The sequence below is a fragment of the Plasmodium malariae genome (assembly GCF_900090045.1).
Source record: "Plasmodium malariae genome assembly, chromosome: 7".
Classification (NCBI taxonomy): domain Eukaryota; phylum Apicomplexa; class Aconoidasida; order Haemosporida; family Plasmodiidae; genus Plasmodium; species Plasmodium malariae.
This window is the reverse complement of record NC_041781.1, coordinates 930,059-950,508: the sequence shown is the minus strand read 5'-3', so window position 1 is coordinate 950,508 and position 20,450 is coordinate 930,059. Positions and strand designations below refer to the sequence as shown.

At 24.9% G+C, this 20,450-nt stretch overlaps 4 protein-coding genes across 4 annotated transcripts; 3 read left to right on the top strand and 1 right to left on the bottom strand.

Moving 5' to 3' along the window:
* Positions 1–2,726: 2,726 nt before the first annotated feature.
* Positions 2,727–3,725, top strand: HoMu (RNA-binding protein musashi, putative; the record flags this gene model as incomplete). The annotated part of the gene is made up of 1 exon (XM_029004023.1): positions 2,727–3,725. The coding sequence occupies one exon, from the start codon at positions 2,727–2,729 to the stop codon at positions 3,723–3,725; it is 999 nt and encodes a 332-aa protein (XP_028860753.1).
* A 2,413-nt stretch (positions 3,726–6,138) lies between these two features.
* PmUG01_07028100 (methyltransferase, putative) lies at positions 6,139–6,801 on the top strand (the record flags this gene model as incomplete). Its single annotated transcript, XM_029004020.1, has 1 exon — positions 6,139–6,801. One exon carries the CDS (start codon positions 6,139–6,141, stop codon positions 6,799–6,801), a length of 663 nt encoding a protein of 220 aa, XP_028860752.1.
* Positions 6,802–8,717: 1,916 nt separating this feature from the next.
* On the top strand, positions 8,718–11,291 carry PmUG01_07028000 (ubiquitin fusion degradation protein 1, putative; the record flags this gene model as incomplete). Its single annotated transcript, XM_029004019.1, has 9 exons — positions 8,718–8,766; positions 9,009–9,151; positions 9,260–9,365; positions 9,572–9,639; positions 9,810–9,939; positions 10,099–10,192; positions 10,519–10,621; positions 10,835–10,946; positions 11,209–11,291. 9 exons carry the CDS (start codon positions 8,718–8,720, stop codon positions 11,289–11,291), a joined length of 888 nt encoding a protein of 295 aa, XP_028860751.1.
* A 1,461-nt stretch (positions 11,292–12,752) lies between these two features.
* Positions 12,753–20,122, bottom strand: PmUG01_07027900 (conserved Plasmodium protein, unknown function; the record flags this gene model as incomplete). The annotated part of the gene is given in 2 exon segments (XM_029004018.1): positions 12,753–16,787; positions 16,802–20,122. 2 exon segments carry the CDS (start codon positions 20,120–20,122, stop codon positions 12,753–12,755), a joined length of 7,356 nt encoding a protein of 2,451 aa, XP_028860750.1.
* Positions 20,123–20,450: the final 328 nt, after the last annotated feature.

The window sequence follows — 20,450 nt, the reverse complement described above, 5'->3', positions numbered from 1 at the left end:
AAAAAAAATTATCCGCATGCAATTAAGGGGTCTTTTCATTTCTTTTTTTTTTTTTTTTTCATGTTTTTTCTCTTTTTTTCTTTTTAATAGCGTGGGAAAATTTTAACAAACAAAATTGTTCTGAATAAGGGGAATGTGTCACTTGGTATTAACTCATTACATAAGATATATCTTTTGCTCATAAGCTTTCTTCTTACACACATATATATATACCCATATAAGTACATATATATATATATATTATACATATTAAGCTTTTATTATTACAATGGCATTTTGCTTCCCTTATTTTATATAATATTCAAAATATAATTCGATTAATTTATTTACTTTAAAATTTTATTATCTCTTAATGAATTTACTCTTTTTTTTATATAAAAAAAATTAAAAAAAAATTAAAAAAAAATCAATTTCTAAAATTTTAACCAAAAAAAAAAAAACGTATAAAAATGTAATAAAATTTCTATTTTGACTAATTTTTTATTTGTACATAAAATATGTTATATACATATATATATATATATATAACTCTTCTTTTTTTTTGTTTAAAAAAATAAAGATGGAAAAATTAATAATATTAGAAATATTGGTAATTCTTTATTATTTTATTTTTTTTTTTTTCCATTTAAAAATCTTGGAATATAGTATATAATTTTTATTTTTATAATAATAATTTAGTTTTATATGTATTTATAATACACCGAAGAAAAAAACAAAAACAAACTAAAACTAAAACATGCAAGCACTATTAAAAAAAGGGAAAGTAATAAAACATGTAACTGCTATTAAAAAAGGAAAAATAATAAAACATGCAACTACTATAATTAATAAAGGAAAAGAAAAACATGTAGCTATAAACATTCATTTTATTACACCTAAATAATAAAGTAATATTTTATAAATATATATATAATTTACATATATATATGTTATATATATATATTTTATTTATATATATATTTATATATATATTATTTATATATATATATTACATATATAATATTTATATATATTATAAGCGTAATTGTATATATAAAATTGATGAGCAAAAACCAAAAAAAAAAAAAAAAAATTGTAATGTGCAATAAATATTTTATATGTATTATATATTTATATAAATTTTTTTTATTTCCATATCTTTTAAAATATTTTGTTGTTATTATAGAAGAAAATGTTTGTACTTTTTTGAAATTATATTACTAAAAAGTGAAATGAAAGTATTAATAATTCTTTTTTTGTAATTTATACTTTATTTTTAAAACGATTTTTTTAGAATTACTTGAACGCTTTATTGTATATAAGTAAATAACCGTATTAAATATATTATTGTATGTATATATATATATATATATTATTGTATTTGAGAGTTTTTTCTAGAAACTTTAAGAAAAAAACGAATTGAACGTGACATCATATTAACTGCGATTAGTTTTTGTTTAAGAATTTTTCGAACTTATTTGAAATATTTTTCTCTTCGTCATTTTTTCTTTTTTTAAATTTAATTATAGAAAAAATTTTAATACTTGAATGTAAAAACTTTATTTTTTTTTTTTTAACGAACTTTTTGTTCATTAACCAGATATTATTTATGTACATATATATATATATATATATATATATATATATATATATATTAACTTATTTTATTATGTTTACCCATAATTAGTTTTTTTAAAGGTAAAAAAATAAAAACGTTTGAAAGGAATTTGCAGTCTGTTTTGTATAAGTAATAAAGATATATATATATATAAGTATAATTTTGTATAAAGGTGTGCTAGCGAATACGTATTATACATATATGCATAATATTTTATGAGCAATTCATAATTTACATAATTAGTAACTAGAGTAAGATAGTAGTTACGAATAGTTGTTTTTGATCTGTTCATTACTTTTCATTTCTTTATTTTTCGGTTTTTTTTTCTTTTTTTTGACGTACACGATTATTACATATGAAGATATAAAGGAGGTTTTCTTACATAATTTAGTTTACAATTAATATTTTTAACATTTTGTCCTTGTTCCACATATTGCAACATTTATTGTGTATACACATATGTTTATGTGGTATGTCATATGTAAATATATGTACACACATACTCATATATATATATACATATATGTATATATACATATGTTTATATACGTACATATGTAAATATTTGTACCTTGCGTACATTTACGTGTTTAGGTGCCTATGCTTACCTAGATATACGTAATATACACTTCAAAGGTTATATATATATATATATATATATATATATGTATATATATACATGTATACATGTATGAATATTCAAAATTAATTGTATGCTGTTTGCGTAAAACATGAATTAAATTAAAAGGAATAGAAGATATAACAAGATTTTTTTATAAGGGGTAAATTGGTGAAAATTTAAACTTTTTTGTTTTCCGTTACTGCTATATAAAAATATAACACACATTATTGCATATAATTTTATATCCTTTTAATTAATTTTATCTCATTTTATTTAAAAAATAAAAAAATTAAATTAAATTGTACTTAACTATATCATACTGTATTGTTACCCTACATTATATCACGTTATACTATAATTTATATTATTATATATATATATATATATATATACATATACATATACGTATACATATACACATACATATATACCGTAATATGTATATATGTGTATACGTATAAACGAACATATATATAGAACAAAGATAAGTAAGAAAGAAGCAGCAAAATGACATCAGAAGAAAACGTAAACTACAACTCAATGAGATCAAATTCACATTCATCACAGGATAAAAAAAGTGTTGAACATAATTCGAATGAAAAAGTTTTAAAAGAAGATGAATCAGAAGTAGAAAAATTAAGACGATTAATTGCACCATTATCTAAAGAACAGTTAATAGATATATTAGCTACATGCGCTTTAACTCATCAAGATATACGTGAAAAGTGTAACGAAGCAGTAGCGTCATCACCTTCAACAAGAAGGCTAATGATCAGAAATATTCCATTTAGTACAAGAGATGACCAATTTTTAAAATATTTTGAAGCTTTTGGTGAAATTGAAGATGGTATAATAGTTAGGGAAAAAGAAGGTAGATCGAAAGGTTATGGTTTTGTTACATTTAAATATGTCGAATCTGTTCAGAAATGCCTAAAAAGTAGTCATACATTAGATAACAAAGAATTACAGGTACGTTTAGTAGCTGACCCTTTTACAGATCATTATCAAAATAAATTATTTGTTCGAAATTTATCTCAAAAAACGAATGTTGGTACATTACGAGATATTTTTGAAAAGTATGGTAAATTGGAAGAATGTGTTATAATACATGATAATGAAGGAAAATCAAAAGGTTATGGTTTTTTAACCTTTTCTTCACCAAAAGAAGCTTTTAAAGTTATGCAACAACCTGAACGCATTATTGATAATAGAGTAGTTTTCTTACATTTTGCTGTGTCCCAGAATTATAAAAAATATCAGAACAATCAAAATTATATAAAAAAAAATCAAAATTATAATTATTATCAAAAAAACAATATGAATAATCGTAACAATTTTGTTAGAAGAGCACCAGTGTATCATCACGATAATGATTCGCCAAATACTTTTAATTATCCGGTATCATTTGTTCCAAATGTATATACGAATGTTCCACAGGGGTATCAGCTGAACTATCCAGGTAATATGGATTCTTTTAATGCCTTCTATAACAATCCAAGATATTAAACTTTTTTTTTTCTTTCATTTTCATTCTTTTTTATCATTTTTTTTTTTTTTTTTTGATATATTTGAAAATATAAAAATCCATATATTTATTTAATTGCTATTTTAGCTATAATTATTTGATATTTTTGCCTTAATTTTATATATATTATGTATTGAATGTGCATGAGCCTGCACATATGTATGTATACGTATATATGTATATATATATGTATATATATATGTATATATATGTATATGTTGTATATATATGTATATGTATGTATATGTTGTATATATATGTTATGTATGTTGTATATATATGTATATGTTGTATATATATGTATATGTTGTATATATATGTATATGTTGTATATATATGTATATGTTGTATATATATGTATATGTTGTATATATGTATGTTTAATTACATAATACCTTTTTTTTTTAATAATTTTTCATCATTTATTATTTTCAAAATATGCTCACTTTATTTTTTTTTTTTTTTTTTTTTTTTTTTTTTTTTTACCTTGTTCTTAATTTTTCTTTTTGTCTACTTATTAACCCCTTTATTTATTATTTTAATTTTTTTTTTTTTGTAAGTATTTGCCTATATATATGTATACACACTTATATAAGCAAACAGTATGCACATGTATATATATAAGCATGTATATATTTGTGTCTTTATGTATATACATATATATGTATTATATATATATATTGTGTACATAATATGTCAATAGGGTCTACATATTATATGTATATGCATAAACAAAAAACGTTAATATAAAATAAAACTTGTTTTTATAATAAATAATTTTGACATATAACAGGAAAAATGCATAAAAAAAAGAATTTTGTTACATGTTATAAGTTGTAACATATATATATATATATATATATATATATATATATATATATATATATATATATATATATATGTATGTATATATATATAAGGTTATTGATACATGCTTTTATTTATTGTACACATATATTATATATATATATATATATATATATATATGAACATGTACATAAAATAAAAATCTGTTTGTGCAACATTTCTATGTCAACATATGTTTTTCGTTATGAACATAATAAAATTAAATAGCCTTTTTATTAGTATCATGTTTTAAATATATTTTCAACCCCATATTTTTGCAAAGATATCAAAACAGTTATTATACTACAAAACAAATTATAATATGAATTACTTGTTCTTTCAATACTATAAAAAAGAAAAAGAAAAAAAAAGATCATTAAATGATATTTTCCAATGAATTAATATCATTACATGAACATTTTTTTTTTTTCATTTTATACATAGAAAACGGTTAAAAAGTTAGAACATCATTATATGTTTTGATTTATCTATAATATATTGTTATAATATATTTATAATTGCTGGGGTGGATGGTGGAAAAAAATAATAAATAAATAAAAAAACGAAAAGATAAAAAAGAACATTTACACATTTTGATAATTTGTTATCACATCAGTATACATATGTAAGCTATTATATGTAAACTTAGTTTTTCCTTTTTTCCCTTTTGCTAAATAAAAGCAAACATTTTAAAATTTAACAAAAATTGCTTACATTTTTTCTTTACACCATGCCTAACTTACTATATTATAATAATTACTAAATTATTAGTAATTTTCGGTAATTCTTTAAAACACAAAAATGAATGAAAAAAAAAAATTGCAAAACAAAATAAAATGTAAAATTTTACACCTATCCACACAAGATGGCTGTAATGTAAGTTAGAAGCAGAGACCTCTTTTTTTTTTTTTCTTTTTTTTTTCACTTTTTTATTTCACTTTTTTATTTTACTTTCATAAATTTTTTATTACATATGGGAAAAAAAAAAAAGGAAGAGAGAAAAGAAGTAGCAGCTATGAATGTCTATATGACAAAGGGGAAAAATTAAAATAGAATAAAATAAAATAAAATAAAAAAAATGGATAGGCATACAAGTTGCAGAAAATTTTTTTCATTGAAATGTTACAACGTTATACATATGCATATACATCTATGTACGTACATGCATACCGCCATGAATGCCTCCTTGCGTGCATACATACACTTTTTTTCCCAACACAAGGCGGGAAGAAGGATAAAATATTAAAAAAAAAAATAATAATTTAAAGAGAGAAAAACAATTACTATTACAAGCTACTAACTTAGGCAAATGTGTTAAAGCGCCCTAGAGCTTGGATATATCTAAAGAATAACATTTAAGAAAAAAAAAAAAAAAAAAAAAGAAAAAGAAAAAAAAAAAGAAAAAGAAAAAAAAAATTGTATCCACATAAAGCACATGAAATTAAAATACGAGAATGTTTGACAAAACAAAATATATCAACAATAATTTTACACTACATCAAAAGAAAGGGGAAAAAAATAAGAAAACAAATAAATTGCAAAGTGAAAATGACTCCATCCAAGTTACATAAATTGAGCTACTGGGAAGAAGTTTATAAAAATGAATTGGAAAATTACGAAGAGTCAAATATTGAATTAGAAGAATGGTTTGAGGAAAATTGTGATAAAATAATTAATTGGATTGACAAAAATTTTAAAGAAAAAAAGAGTATATCAATACTTGATATAGGCTGTGGAAATGGATTATTCTTACATAAATTATATAATAGAGGTTTTTTAAATTTATATGGTTTTGATTTTTCAAATAGTGCTATAGAGTTAGCCAAAAAATGGTTTAATATTAATAATGCGAACAATATATATGTACAAGTGTTAGATATTTGTAATATTGAAAAGGAGTTAAATAAAAATTCGAAATTAATGAATGACTATAAATTATTAAATGATAAGGGAACATTTGATATATTTTTTATGAATAATAAACAGAATGAATATTTTAAACAAATATCATTTTTCTTTCGATGGCATACACTTTTATGTATTACATCATGTAACGCATGTAAGGAGGAAATATTATATATTATTAACAACTTCAACAAGAGCTGCTCAAAATTTAAATTATCTTTAATGGATGAAATATTCTATGAATCCATAACATTTTCGGGAAGAAGCGGTCAGATTATTACTACATTGATTTTTAAATGTTCCTAACTTTTGAAACCCAAATTTTATGGAAATATTTTAAGCTGTACAAGTTAGGAATTCCTTAATACTATATTATTAATAGCATTTTGGAACGGTATGTTATTTGTCATTTTTTCCTTAGCAAAATGAATAGAATGCTGAATTTGGAGAAAGGACCCATATGCATTTGTATATACGTGAACGTGTTAGTAAATATTCGAACATGTATATATGTGTACATAAATCTAAATACATGCACATGTTTCTAAATAATCAGCGAATTGATAGCTTGGTAGGACTAAATGAAACAAAAAAATAAGGCATATCAAAAAGGATTCGTTTGTACATTCTTGTAATTATTCCTTACATCATTGTGTGAAATATAATTGTGTCTACATGAGTCGTTCATGTAATTTATAGTACTTCAGATGTTTATTCCTGTAATTGCTCTACTGATAAAACATCGATAATGTAATAATAAAGTAATGGTGTAGCAACAGTAAAGTAATGATAAAATGAAAAAATTAAAATCAAATGTTTACGTTTTGATGGGAAGAATTAACGTTGTTGATTTTTTGTTCATTTTTTGTTGATTTTTTGTTCATTTGTTCATTTTTTGTTCATTTGTTCATTTTTTTTTTTGTAATTTTTTTTTAATTCTTTAATTTTTTCTTTTTATTTTTTCTTTTTATTTTTTCTTTTTATTTTTTCCTTTTTTTTTTTTTTACTTTTTCCGATTCGTTTCCTTATTTGCGAGTCGTTCTTTTTTTGAACTGAAATTGTTCGAAACAGTGTGCAAACAAAACAAAACAAGCGTATTTATAAAAATATAGAAAGCCGCGAAAAGTATTTTTTTACGTAAATATATGTGCTTCACAAATTATTTGAAAAGAGGAAACTCTACATGTTACGGAATTTTTCAATAAAAAAAAGTATAATTAAATACAACACAAAAAATTAAAAAATTGAAAAAGCAGGCGCCTGTTTAATTTCCTTTTCCTATTTTTTATGTTCAGTTTAACCGACAAAAAGATAAAAAAATAATTCTACTAAAAGTGTGAATCCTCAAATGACAGTTGTGCACACATAAAATATTATGTGTGCATATATGTATATATATATATATATATATATATATATATATGAGTGTTACGTTCGGCCTTATAGATGAAAAAAAAAGGTTAACATTTCACGTTTTAAGTTAACTCAGGTCATTCATGCGTTTCATATATTTTATGTATTTCATGCAGTTCATGTAGTTTATGTATTTCATGCAGTTCATGTAGTTTATGTATTTCATGCAGTTCATGTAGTTTATGTATTTCATGCAGTTCATTTAGTTTATGTATTTATGTTTCTCCTTCAATGTATGTACCTATATTATGTAAGCATATGAGTTTTATTAGTATTTTTTCTTTATTACATTTATTTTTTTGTTCTCTCATTTTATCTTTCATCTTTTTCTTCATGATTTAGTCATGTTCTTTTCACTATTTCTTAACTTTTTATAAACATTTTTTTTATTTATTTTTTTTTTTTATTTTATTCTTTTTTGTCGTTTCTATTATTTTTTATAACCTTAAGGAGAGCTTTTTTAATGGCTCTTTTTGCATAACACGAATATACCGCATACTTTCAAAAAGAAGATAATTTTAATCTCTTTCAAATAAAAATCGTTCGTACATTTTAATGAACGATAAGCTAACAATTTGTTAGAAGATGTATTATTTGAATTTTACGTATAGCTATAATTAATACTCCTTAGTAAACATAATGGACCAAAAAAGGGAAAAAAAAAAATACAACTGATTATGACACAGTAAAATACAATACAGTACAACACGATAAAGTACAACACGATAAAGTACAACACGATATAGTACAACACGATATAGTATAATACAACATATTAAGTGTGGTTTACCTTTTTCGAACGCCCTAAGATGATTAAAATTATTTTATGTGTCCTTCTAACTTTTGCATTTACTATGAGTATGTTATTTTAAGCGCAAAAGGATGAAAGATTAATTATGTGAAAGAAAAAGAAATGTTGTTTGAGAGAATTTGGAATGGGATGTTTTTATTTTTTTATTTTTTTTCAAAGTCTGATGAAACTACAAAATGTTCATTCGTACTTTTTTCTTTTTCTTATTTTTTTTCTTTTCCTTATCCACTTTATTAATTCTTCATTTTTTCCTTTTTTTTTTTTTTTTTTTTTTTTTTTCTGAGTATAGACACCAGTGTTGACTCGAAAAATGCAGCTACAAATAACATATCTTACATATCGGCAAAGCATAACATTCGTAGATGCAAGCCTTATTTATCCATTTTTACAAGAATGAAGAATTACACTATTAAGACTATATATAAGACAAAAGTTAATCTTAAAATGTGGAAGAAGCTGTACACACAATATATGTTATCGATATCTGACGCAATGATAAAATTTTTTTTTTTTGTTTTTTCTTTTATATTCAATTTGTAGCTTTTAACATATGTAAATGATATAAACAATTTAAATTTATTAAATGACAAGAATGAGTTTTATTTGATCTCCCTACCACTTAGCGATAAATTTAACCCGTTCGATGGTAAGTACGTTTTTGTAAATTTTGTATAGTACCTTCCCATGTATGCACTTGTGGAATGTGCACATAAATCATATACTGACCAATTGAAATACGTATAAATAAACATGTACACGTAGAGGAATTATGTGAGCTTATCAAAATTTTTTTTTTTTTTTCATATATTTATTTATTTTATTGCATTCTTGAAACTTACTAAAATGATTTAGGTACATTTTGCCATAACAATATTCAGCATAGTGATAAAGCCTCCTTACCTTTATTTATATACGATCTAGTAAAATTAAAAAAAAAGAAAAAAAGAGTTACATAATTTTGTGTTATATGTGCACACATTGTTATAGACAATATAGTACAGATCATTTGCACATGGGTTTGAATAAACGCTCTTTTGTTACTTCATCTCTTTTGTTACTTCATCTCTTTTGTTTACATTTATCTATGCAGCTACTTAATAAACATATTGAAGTTCCTTGGAATTTTGTCATCGAAAAAGTTGATATAAAAAAAAAATTAATTTATCAAAATATGAGCATGCTCGATGTAAACAAGCTGTGTGAGTACCAAAATATTAACAGTAAGTGAGAAGAAGTGTGAAAGGATGGAGGGAAAGGCTGTTGACTCTGTCTTATAAAAGACTATTTCCTTTTGTTTTCTTCATTCTGTTTTGTTCATTTTTATTCATCTGTTCATTTTGTCTCTTTTTTTTTTCTAACCTTTTATGCTTCCTTTATAGAACTAGACAGGGTTTTCATCAACGTTTTGGATTTCAAAGCAAAAAAAAATTTTATCTTTTTGCCAACTTGGGTTATGAAATCGTTGCAGCTGAAGTTAGGCAGGAAAATGGATAAAACAATAAATATATAAAAATAGAAGGCGCTTGAAATTTAGATAATTTATTTATGTATTTTCTTTTCACCATTATTTCTTTTTATTACTGTGAAATTTTTATTCTATTATATTTCATTATATTTTATTATATTTCATTATATTTTATTATATTTCATTATATTTTATTATATTTCATTATATTTCATTATATTTCATTATATTTTATTATATTTCATTATATTTCATTATATTTTATTATATTTTATTATATTTCATTATATTTCATTATATTTTATTATATTTATATATATATATTATTTTTTAGCTGCTTCGACGTAGTAAGACTAAGATTCGTAAAATTGGACACAGCCTCCAGTGTTATTTTGCAGCCACACCATAAAAAGTTCTTTGAAATGAGCGAGCCAAAAGTTAAAAAAGGAAAAAAAAAAAAAAAATAAATAATATAATATGATATAATGTAATACAATATGATATAACAAAATAAAAATGTAACTATAATTAACATTATAATTATAATTAAAATATTTAAATAATTATCGAATTGTAGTATTCACGAATTACGCATTTATTTTATTTTATTTATTTTTTTTTTTTTTCTACTTAATACATCTTATTGATAGAAAAAATTAGAAGAGAAGTTAAGGTACTATTCTTGCCTTACAAAAAACAGCACAATACGTATTAACTACGACTCCTTTGACTACTATTTTGACATTATTAGACTTGACACTGGTAAGGAATTAAAATTATAAAGGGATTGGCAAATCTAGGTGCAAAGAGCACATAACGATTTGAGATTTCATCATATATACATCCCGTTTGCTCGTTCGCGTTTTGTATCTATCTATAGATATATCTATCTATTTATCTATCTATTTATCTATCTATTTATCTATCTATTTATCTATCTATTTATCTATATCTATATATATATATGTGCACAGCCTACACACATACATAACGTGTTTCTTGTTTCCGCTTTCCATTTTTGCAGAAAAAAAGAAAAATGTTGAAGTGGCTTCTATACAAGATGCGGATGTGGTTTTTGATTTCGTAAAGGAAAAATATAATACATAAAAGGAAACAGCTACAACTGCAACTACAACTACAACTATATTTGATCGTTTAAAAAAATTTTTTTTCCCCATTCTTAGCTCCCAACCGTATTTGAATTTCCAAATCCTCCTGTTACCGTCATGCTTATGTTTTTAACTGTAACTTTTTCAAGTTTATTTATTTTGTAAAAATCTCATAAAAGGTTGTATATTAGCACTGTTTTGTTTTGTTATATATATATATATATATATATATATATATACATTTAAGAATTATATACATATTCGAATTATACACATATTCGAATTATACACATATTCGAATTATACACATATTCGCATTATACACATATTCGAATTATACACATATTCGCATTATACACATATTCGCATTATACACATATTCGCATTATACACATATTCGCATTATACACATATTCGCATTATACACATATTCGCATTATACACATATTCGAATTATATACATATATATATAATAAGAAAACCGTACAGGAGGTGTTTGCTTGTTAATTCATAAATAAAAAAGATCATAAAGAGAAAAAAATATAATAAACATTGAACAGTAAGCAGGAAAGAGTAAACAATAAATAAATAAATAAGATATTTGATGACACAAAATTAATTTGAAAAAAAAATGAAAACAAAGGCATAAACAACCAGATGATGTATAATCAAAAAAAAAAAAAAAAAATAAACTAAGAATGTAATGAGGGTTTTCCATAAAAATCGGAAAATTAAATTGGTAGTTTACTGTCATACATTAGGCACGTGAAGATGTGAATTCTTGAAAAAATAAAACAAAATAGGATAACAAAAGGGAATGGGAATGAAGGAATAGTACGAAGAAATGATACGAAGAAACGGTAAGATGATGTAACAAGACAAAGTAACAAGACAAAGTAATAAGATAAAGTAATAAGATAAAGTAATAAGATAAAGTAATGAAATAAAGTAATGAAATAAAGTAATGAAATAAAGTAATGAAATAAAGTAATGAAATAAAGTAATGAAATAAAGTAATGAAATAAAGTAATGAAATAAAGTAATGAATAAAGTAATAGGACAAAGTAATAGGACAAAGTAATAGGACAAAGTAATAGGACAAAGTATTAAGACACGGTAATCAGACAAAGTAATAAGATAGGGTTATCAGAAAATGTAAAGAAACATAGTAATAAGCTGATGTAGTATGACGAAATAGTAAGGCGAAATTAATTTTTTCTCCTCAGGGGAATTAACGCAACGTGAAGGATAAATTAACATCAAAAAAAAAAAAAAAAAAAAAAAAAAAAAAAAAAAGAGAGAAATATGTAGAAAGGTAGAAGAAGCGAAGGAGAGAAATGAAATTATAAAATGCAAAACAAATACAAAATGGCAAGAAATTACACTAATGCAGTTAATAAAAAAAAAAAAATAAAATAAAACCAATAAATGGTCGTAAAGCAGAAAAATGGAAACACCTCTAATCGCACGTTTCGCAAACCCCGCAAAGGAGATTCTTATCTTTTAAACATTTCAAATGGTAAAGATGATTACAAAAAAAAAAAACGATAACATTATTTTTAATTTCTTTTTCTTCATTGAACGCATTAGAATCATGATATATGTTATTTAAGCAAAGGGAGCAAAAGGAGGAAAAGTTTGAAATATACGGGCTGTTATTATAAACTTGATCATATAAAAAATGGTTAGCTGGCAGATGTTTTTGAATATGAAATATGTCCTTCTTGGTATTTTCAGAATTATTATTGTCCTTTATATATGGTAATAACATATCTGCTTCTCTTGAATTATCATTTAAAAAATAATAATCATTGATGTCTAATAATTTTAAGTCGTTATTTTTAATTTCTTTTTTAATCTTTCCATTATATATAGCATAACCTCTTTTTTTTATTTCCTTAAAAAAGTTAAATGTCTCTGTTTTTTCGCTAACTAATATGTTGTTGTAGTTTTCACAAAGATCGTTTTTATAAAATAATTCCTGTAGTAAGTTAATCAGCATCATGTAATTCATGTCATAATATATGTCATAATTTATGTTATGAACTAAATAGCTCTTAATTACGTTTTCCTTAAATGCATTTAGTTTCTCTGTTTTTTTCCAAAACGATAGATAATAATTATTGTACGTTATGTAGTTCTTGTAGGTGTGAGTTTTGTTTTTATTTTTATTATTTTTATATTGATTTTTTTTATTATTTTTATATTGATTTGTTTTATCATTTTTACATTGATTTGTTTTATTATTTTTATATTGATTTGTTTTATTATTTTTATTATTTTCATTTTTGCTATTTTTATTTTTATTTTTTTTTTTTCCTTCATTTTGCTTTTTCCCATAATTATTAATATCAACTAAATAATTTTTGCCTTTTTTGTCATTCTCCTTATTTTTTTCATAATACAACTGATACATAATTTCCTTATCTAAGATATCACTCTTTACAAATTTGTGTACATACGACTCTATACAGTCATAAGACCTGCCTCTGTTTCTGTTATTATCCACTGTTTCATCATATTCCTTCTTGTTCACGCTCGTATGCGCACTTTTTGGAACTGGACTTCTCTGTTTTGCTATGTCATCATCTATCTTTTCAACTGCTTCCTTTTGCCATTTATTCTTCATAGAGCTATTATGGTAAAGCTCACTTGTGTTGTGATCACTTGTGTTGTGATCATTCGTGTTGTGATCACTCGTGTTGTGATCATTTGTGTTGTGATCATTCGTGTTGTGATCACTCGTGTTGTGATCACTCGTGTTGAGCTCACCTGACCTGTCATTATTATTCTTCATTGGACAAACTACTTTTTTAAAACCATAAGTGTTACCGTCGAAGTTGCCTTTCATGTTGACTTCAGAACTTCCTCTAAATTTTCCTTTATTTTTTTTAATTTTTCGATTTGTCTTCAATCGAAAGTTCTTCGCTTGTAGCGCAAGGCAATACGGGATATTAATTTCTTTTCCCTCTGCTCCATCCATTCTTTTAGCATTACTTCTGGTATTTATGTAACTGTCGATACGTTGACTGCTCCTAGGACGAACATCACTGAATTCATTTTGTCTATGTCTGCATAGACTGATAGTACTTCGATATGGGGAGTTAACGTATATATCATCATCAATTAAAGTGTTTCTACTAGTACTACTATGTATTACATTTGTTGAATCTCCTTGTGCCATATGTATATTATTATTACACCATTTTTTATTTAATTTTATGTGTTGTACATTTCTTTTGGTAGTAGCACAATCTGTTGAAGCCATGTATTCATATACTTTCTTCTTAATATCTTCACTAATGGTTATATTGTAACATGTCATAATATAATATATTTCTGCATAATTGTTCATTTTTATATATATATTTAACCCTCTATTAATATAACCAAAGATTACATATATAAATGCTTTTACATGGAGAAAGAAGTTAAAATCATTTTTGCAATACTTGGACTCTTCTTTTATCAGATCAAATAGATTCATCATTTTTTCCTTTTTCACATGCTCATGTAATAAATACTTGTACAGTAACATAACATATTCATTCTTAAAATAAATTAGCCGACATTTAGCAGCTGTCCCTGTTTTCAAATTTGCACCACTGTTGTAAGGTACGTTATCTCCACGGTCTGTTTGGTTTGATTCTTCCATCCTGCTTGCCTCTTCTTTTCTTTTTTCTTTCTCCGTTTCGTTTGTTTCTTCTATTCTTTTTGCTTGTGCCTCAATGTGCACAACTCTTTGCCCTCCCGATAATGTCTTTACTGTGTGGCCCTCGTTCTCCCCCTTATGAGCTCCGTTACAACTATACTCCAACTTGTTGCTGTTTCCCCCCTCGAGCAAACTACTGTTATTTGAATAGAGGAGATTGAAAAAGGAAATTAAGAATAGAACAACCTTAAAGCTAATATAGGCGTAATACTTGTTTATGTAATGCATTAATAATGTCGGTTCAAAGATGAATATTAAAAATACAAATAAGTTAATATGCTTACTTAAATGTTTTATATCTTTTATTTTTTTTACATATTTATACAAAAAAAAAGGTTCTTTTTTTAATTTTATTATCATATCATTTGGATTAAAAAAGTATTCATAAATACCTTTTTCATTTACATATCTAAGAACTAATAATTTAACAGCTTTTTTTAAGCTTATTTTACACAATAATATTACACTAGTATCAGTTATTTCTCTAAGTACTTGTAAACTACACTGATTTAAGTAATCAAATACATTTTTTTTCTTCATATGAAGTAACATTCTTATTATCTCTACCTTCTTTATGTTATTACATTCTTTATCAAAAAAGGCGAGATTATTTGCAGAGCTGTCATTTGCAAAATCCCTGTTCATTGGAAAACACTTATTCGAAAAGTAATCATTCGCAAAGTAATCATTCGCAAAGTAATCATTCGAAAAGTAATCATTCGAAAAGTAATCATTCGAAAAGTAATCATTCGAAAAGTAATCATTCGCAAAGTAATCATTCGAAAAGTAATCATTCTTAATGCTCTTAAAAGTAGTAATCTTGTCATTTTTAAAACTGCACCTTTTTGTTCCTTTACTCCTAACCATATCACACAGTATCACATGGTTGTTATCATTATCCGGAAAGTATTTTTTTTTTTTTTTTTTTTTTTCTCTTTTTCTATTTTCTACTATTATAACGTTGTTTTTATAATGGTCAGACTTACTTTTTTCAAATTTACCCCTTTCACTTGTACAGTTATCCACTTCATTCGCTCCGTTATTCGTTTCACTCGTCCAGTTACCCCTTTCACTAACCAATTTATCCCTTTCCTCTTTTTTCTTTTTTTTTGCCATATCCTCTTCAAGCCCACTATGATAATAATCTATTTTTTCTTCATTCGACGTCTTCATGTTTAAGCTACTTTTCTTTCTTTTATTGTTATATTCATGATGATGCTGTGGGTGATTTTCAGGACTCATCGAGAAAGAAGTGAATACACTGTCAGTAATATGGTCATAGTAATATTTCTGCTCCAAGGATTTGTTTATTTTTTCTGTACATTTGTTCTTCTTCTCCTTGGAAATGTTGTTAACAATAATATTTTTTTTTTGTGTGCATTTTTTACTATTACTCGCTTCGCTGCTATTTGCTTGTGTATTACTTGCTGTTGTATTATTAATGCACCACGTAAAATTATTCTTTTTTTTACTGTTACTGCTGCATAATCGTACGTTGCGTGAGTATACACGTGGGATGAATATGTTGAACTTAAAAAGAATATCAAGGAAAATATCTAAAACGATTTGTTTTTCTGCGCTGCTCTTTTTCCTTCTTAGGACTGTAAGATCATCACCCGTTGCGTCGCTTCTATGGTTGCTGCAGCTACTGCTATGGCTGCTACTTCCACACGCATAATTGTTATTACCGATATCTCTACCTAAGTTACAATTGCTTTCTCCCTTTTTTTCACAAGGCTTATTCTTATTCTGACTCTTCTTTTCCTTTTCCTTTTCCTTTTTTTTTTTTTTTTTTTTTGATTTCTACTCAACGCGGGGGGCAATATATGATGGCGAGTGGTCAGTTTTTTATTTATAAGGGAAAAATCGTCCTTCAGGTAAAATATTATTTGCTCACTTAACATATAAACATTTAACTCATCAGGAGATGACGTTTCATAATTTTTTCGAAATTCATAAACATCAGAGAATAACAAAAAAACTAGAAATCTGTTAAATATATTTTTCGTTAAGAAAAAGAAAAAACTTTTTTTCTGTTCTTTCTGCACACAAGTTTTATTTATTTGTTTTTTTTTATGTTTACCAATATTGCTATTTTTACAACTTTTACGAATATTACTGTTTTGATTATCTTTACTATCTTTATCACTCTTTGTTTTATTGTTTCTACTGTTTTTACAAATTTTACAATTTTCGCAATTTTTACAATTTTCGCAATTTTTACAATTTTCGCAGTTTTTACAATTTTCGCAATTTTTACAATTTTCGCAATTTTTACAATTTTTGCAATTTTTGCAATTTTTGCAATTTCTACAATTTTTACAATTTCTACAATTTTTACAATTTTTACAGTTCTCACTATTTTTATCACATTTTGCTCCTGTGTTTTTTTTGCTAAGTTGTTTTATTCCTTCGAATTTTTTTTTTTTTTTCCTAGTCATCAAGTAATTAAGAACATACAAAATGCTCCTAATATTTTTTTTTTTTTTTCTCTTAACTTTCATTTTTTGTGATAACAATATTTGTCCTTTTCTACTACCTTTTACTTTATGCAGTATTGAACTATTACTGGTACATTTTTTGAGAATTTTTTTTTTTTTTTTTTTTTTTTTTTTTTTTTCTCCATATTCTTTTAGTTTTCTGTAATAGAGGGAAAGAATATATAACTTTCTATGGTGAAAAAACATTTTTATGATATTATAGATAACCTTATCTTTATTATGAAAATGTTTATACAAAGTAGCAACAATTTTTGTAGCAAGGAAATATTTTTTATATTTAAAACAAGAATGTATTAATAGTAAACCAATATCAGATAATTCATTTCTATATTTTTCATTTCTCTTTAATTCATTTAAAATAAAAAAAAGGTTCTTTCGATTTTTGCTATTTTTTACGATATATTCAAAAAAGAATTCTTTTACACTTTTTGCCCGAAATTGCAAAAAGGTGTTATTACCATATATGTATAGGAAGCTAGACTGGTTTACTGTATATTCGTTTACCACAGATTCATTTACTCTAGTATCATTCTTATCTCTTCTTTTTTTTTTTATCCCATTAATTAGCATTTCTTTATGAAGATAACTGTACTGATATATATTTAACTGGTCAGTGTTATTGAAAATGTGCTCACGGTGGAGCCTGGTCATGTATTTGCAGTTACTAAAGTATCTTGCGCAGCAGTCTCGAGCGCTACTTTCATCATGCCCATTCCTGCTTTTAGTGCCAATAAGATAACAACTGTGGCTATTATTGTTACTATCATCATTATTATTATTGTTATGATAATGTATAACAGGAGTACCTTCCTCATGGTTAATGCAAATCTTTTGCCCTTCTCCAGACCCCAAAAATGTATTGTCCAAAATGATGCTGCTTCTATACATTAAGTAATTATTATTTGTTAAGATAAGATGTTCTAGACATGTTCCCCACCCTTTAACTTTTTTCCCCTTCTCAAATGAGCAGTTACTACTAAAGGTTATTATTGACATGTAAAATGTATGATCCTTTAATGCTTCTATACTGTCGTGGTAATATGCACTTATGCTTATTATAAAATTATCTAATGAAAAATCATTCATAACACGAACTTTTTCAATTTCGTTTATTTTTTCTATTTTTATAATTTTAATATTTTTTTCCTTGGCAATTATAAATATATCTCTTTTAATTTCGCATATATGAATCAAATGATCATTTCCTCTTATTTTTTGACCCAAAGTATTTTGCTTATCTATATCATTCCGTACATTGTTTCTGCAGTAGTCGTCATCTGTTCCTTCTCTTGCCATTCCGTATCTCATGTTGTACTTCATTTCACTCTTCATGTCGCTTATCTTTCCATTTACCCCTTCATTGGTTCTGCTATACATCCTGTTAAATACCTTCTTCACATTTTCACTATCATATAATAACATACAATCACCACTACCATTTTTCTCTTCATTTTTATCTCTTTTCTTACCATTACAAAATTCTTCGTTCGGTGGAATGGCCAAAAACCCCATCCCACAATCCGAAGGAGGACAAGTTAAATTAATATTAGCAACTTTCGTTTTATCAAAAAAGTTTATGACGAAAACTGAAAAATGTGTACATATGAAAATATAACAATTATGCCAATATAAATTTAAAATTTGTCGCTCTTTAAAAATGACTGTGTTGTTTATGTGAAATTCATAAATATACATAACAGAGACTACCTTATTTGATGATAATATGCAAATATTATTATTATGGTAATTATCGAAGCAAGGATTTATTATGCTGCAGTTTAAGTATTTTATATTATAGCTAATAATCTCATTATAAAAAAATGCTTTTGTAAAAATTTTCTCTTTTTTATTTAATTTCATGTACTTTTCCTTATTTAGGTACCCATTAATTTCGTCCACACCTTTTTTTAAATTATAACCTTTTGCGTTCTGATTACCTGATCGTTCATAATTATTGCTGCAGATTTTTATGCAGTCACTATTACACATATTTAAATTATAACTTCTCACTACATTTGTTATATTTAAATAAATAAGATAAAGGTTATCCAAATTGTCGATAAAACACATGGCATTTTTTTTTTTATTAATGGACAAATCTTTTATAAGCGTATTACTAACTTTTCTGTTCATAACATTGTTAAAGTTTTTATCAAAAATACTTACAATTCCACCTGAACAAGCAATTAAAAAAATACTTTCGTAAATATGTAGACCTGTGATGAAGCAGCCTTTAAAATCATGGGTTGTAAAGTTATCTCCGCAGCTACATGGGTTGTTCTCGTCTTTACCTACTTCACCATTGTTCACGGTAGTGGCACTAATAGCAGCAACAGCAGTTGCAGTAGTGCAATTGGCAACACGTTTACTTCTAGTACTATCGTTGTTTTTATCTTCTACATCCATGCAGCAATTGTTTATTAAAATTTCCTTTAAATCTATGTACTGATAATAAATTTCCATATTTCTATACTGGTCATATTTTTTGAATTTTCTTAAATTTAAACATCTGTGAATGTATTTTTTTTTTTTCTTCTTTTTCTTACAACTTTTTAAATCCACATCCTCGAGTCGCTTTCGCCTATGTAGGGGGAGTAAGAAATTCCGAAAATTCATCATTTCGCTAAATAGAGATCACTGAGCGAAGATTTTCGAATTTTTTTTTTTTTTTCAAGGGTCTTGCCATATGCACAATTATACATATAATTGCAGTGCAGGTATTTATAGATTTCATTTTCAACTGTTTTCGTGAAGCATGTTCAAACAGGAATAAGAAGGTTCAAATATTTTGCAGGTAATTTCAAAATTTAACAAGAAATTTTCAAGCTTTTTTTTTTTTTTTTTCGCTATACATGTGATCTTTATTCCATTCTACATTTTATATGTTAACCTTTCTCAAAAAAAAAAAAAGAAAAATACGAAAAAAACGAAAAATGCGAGAAAA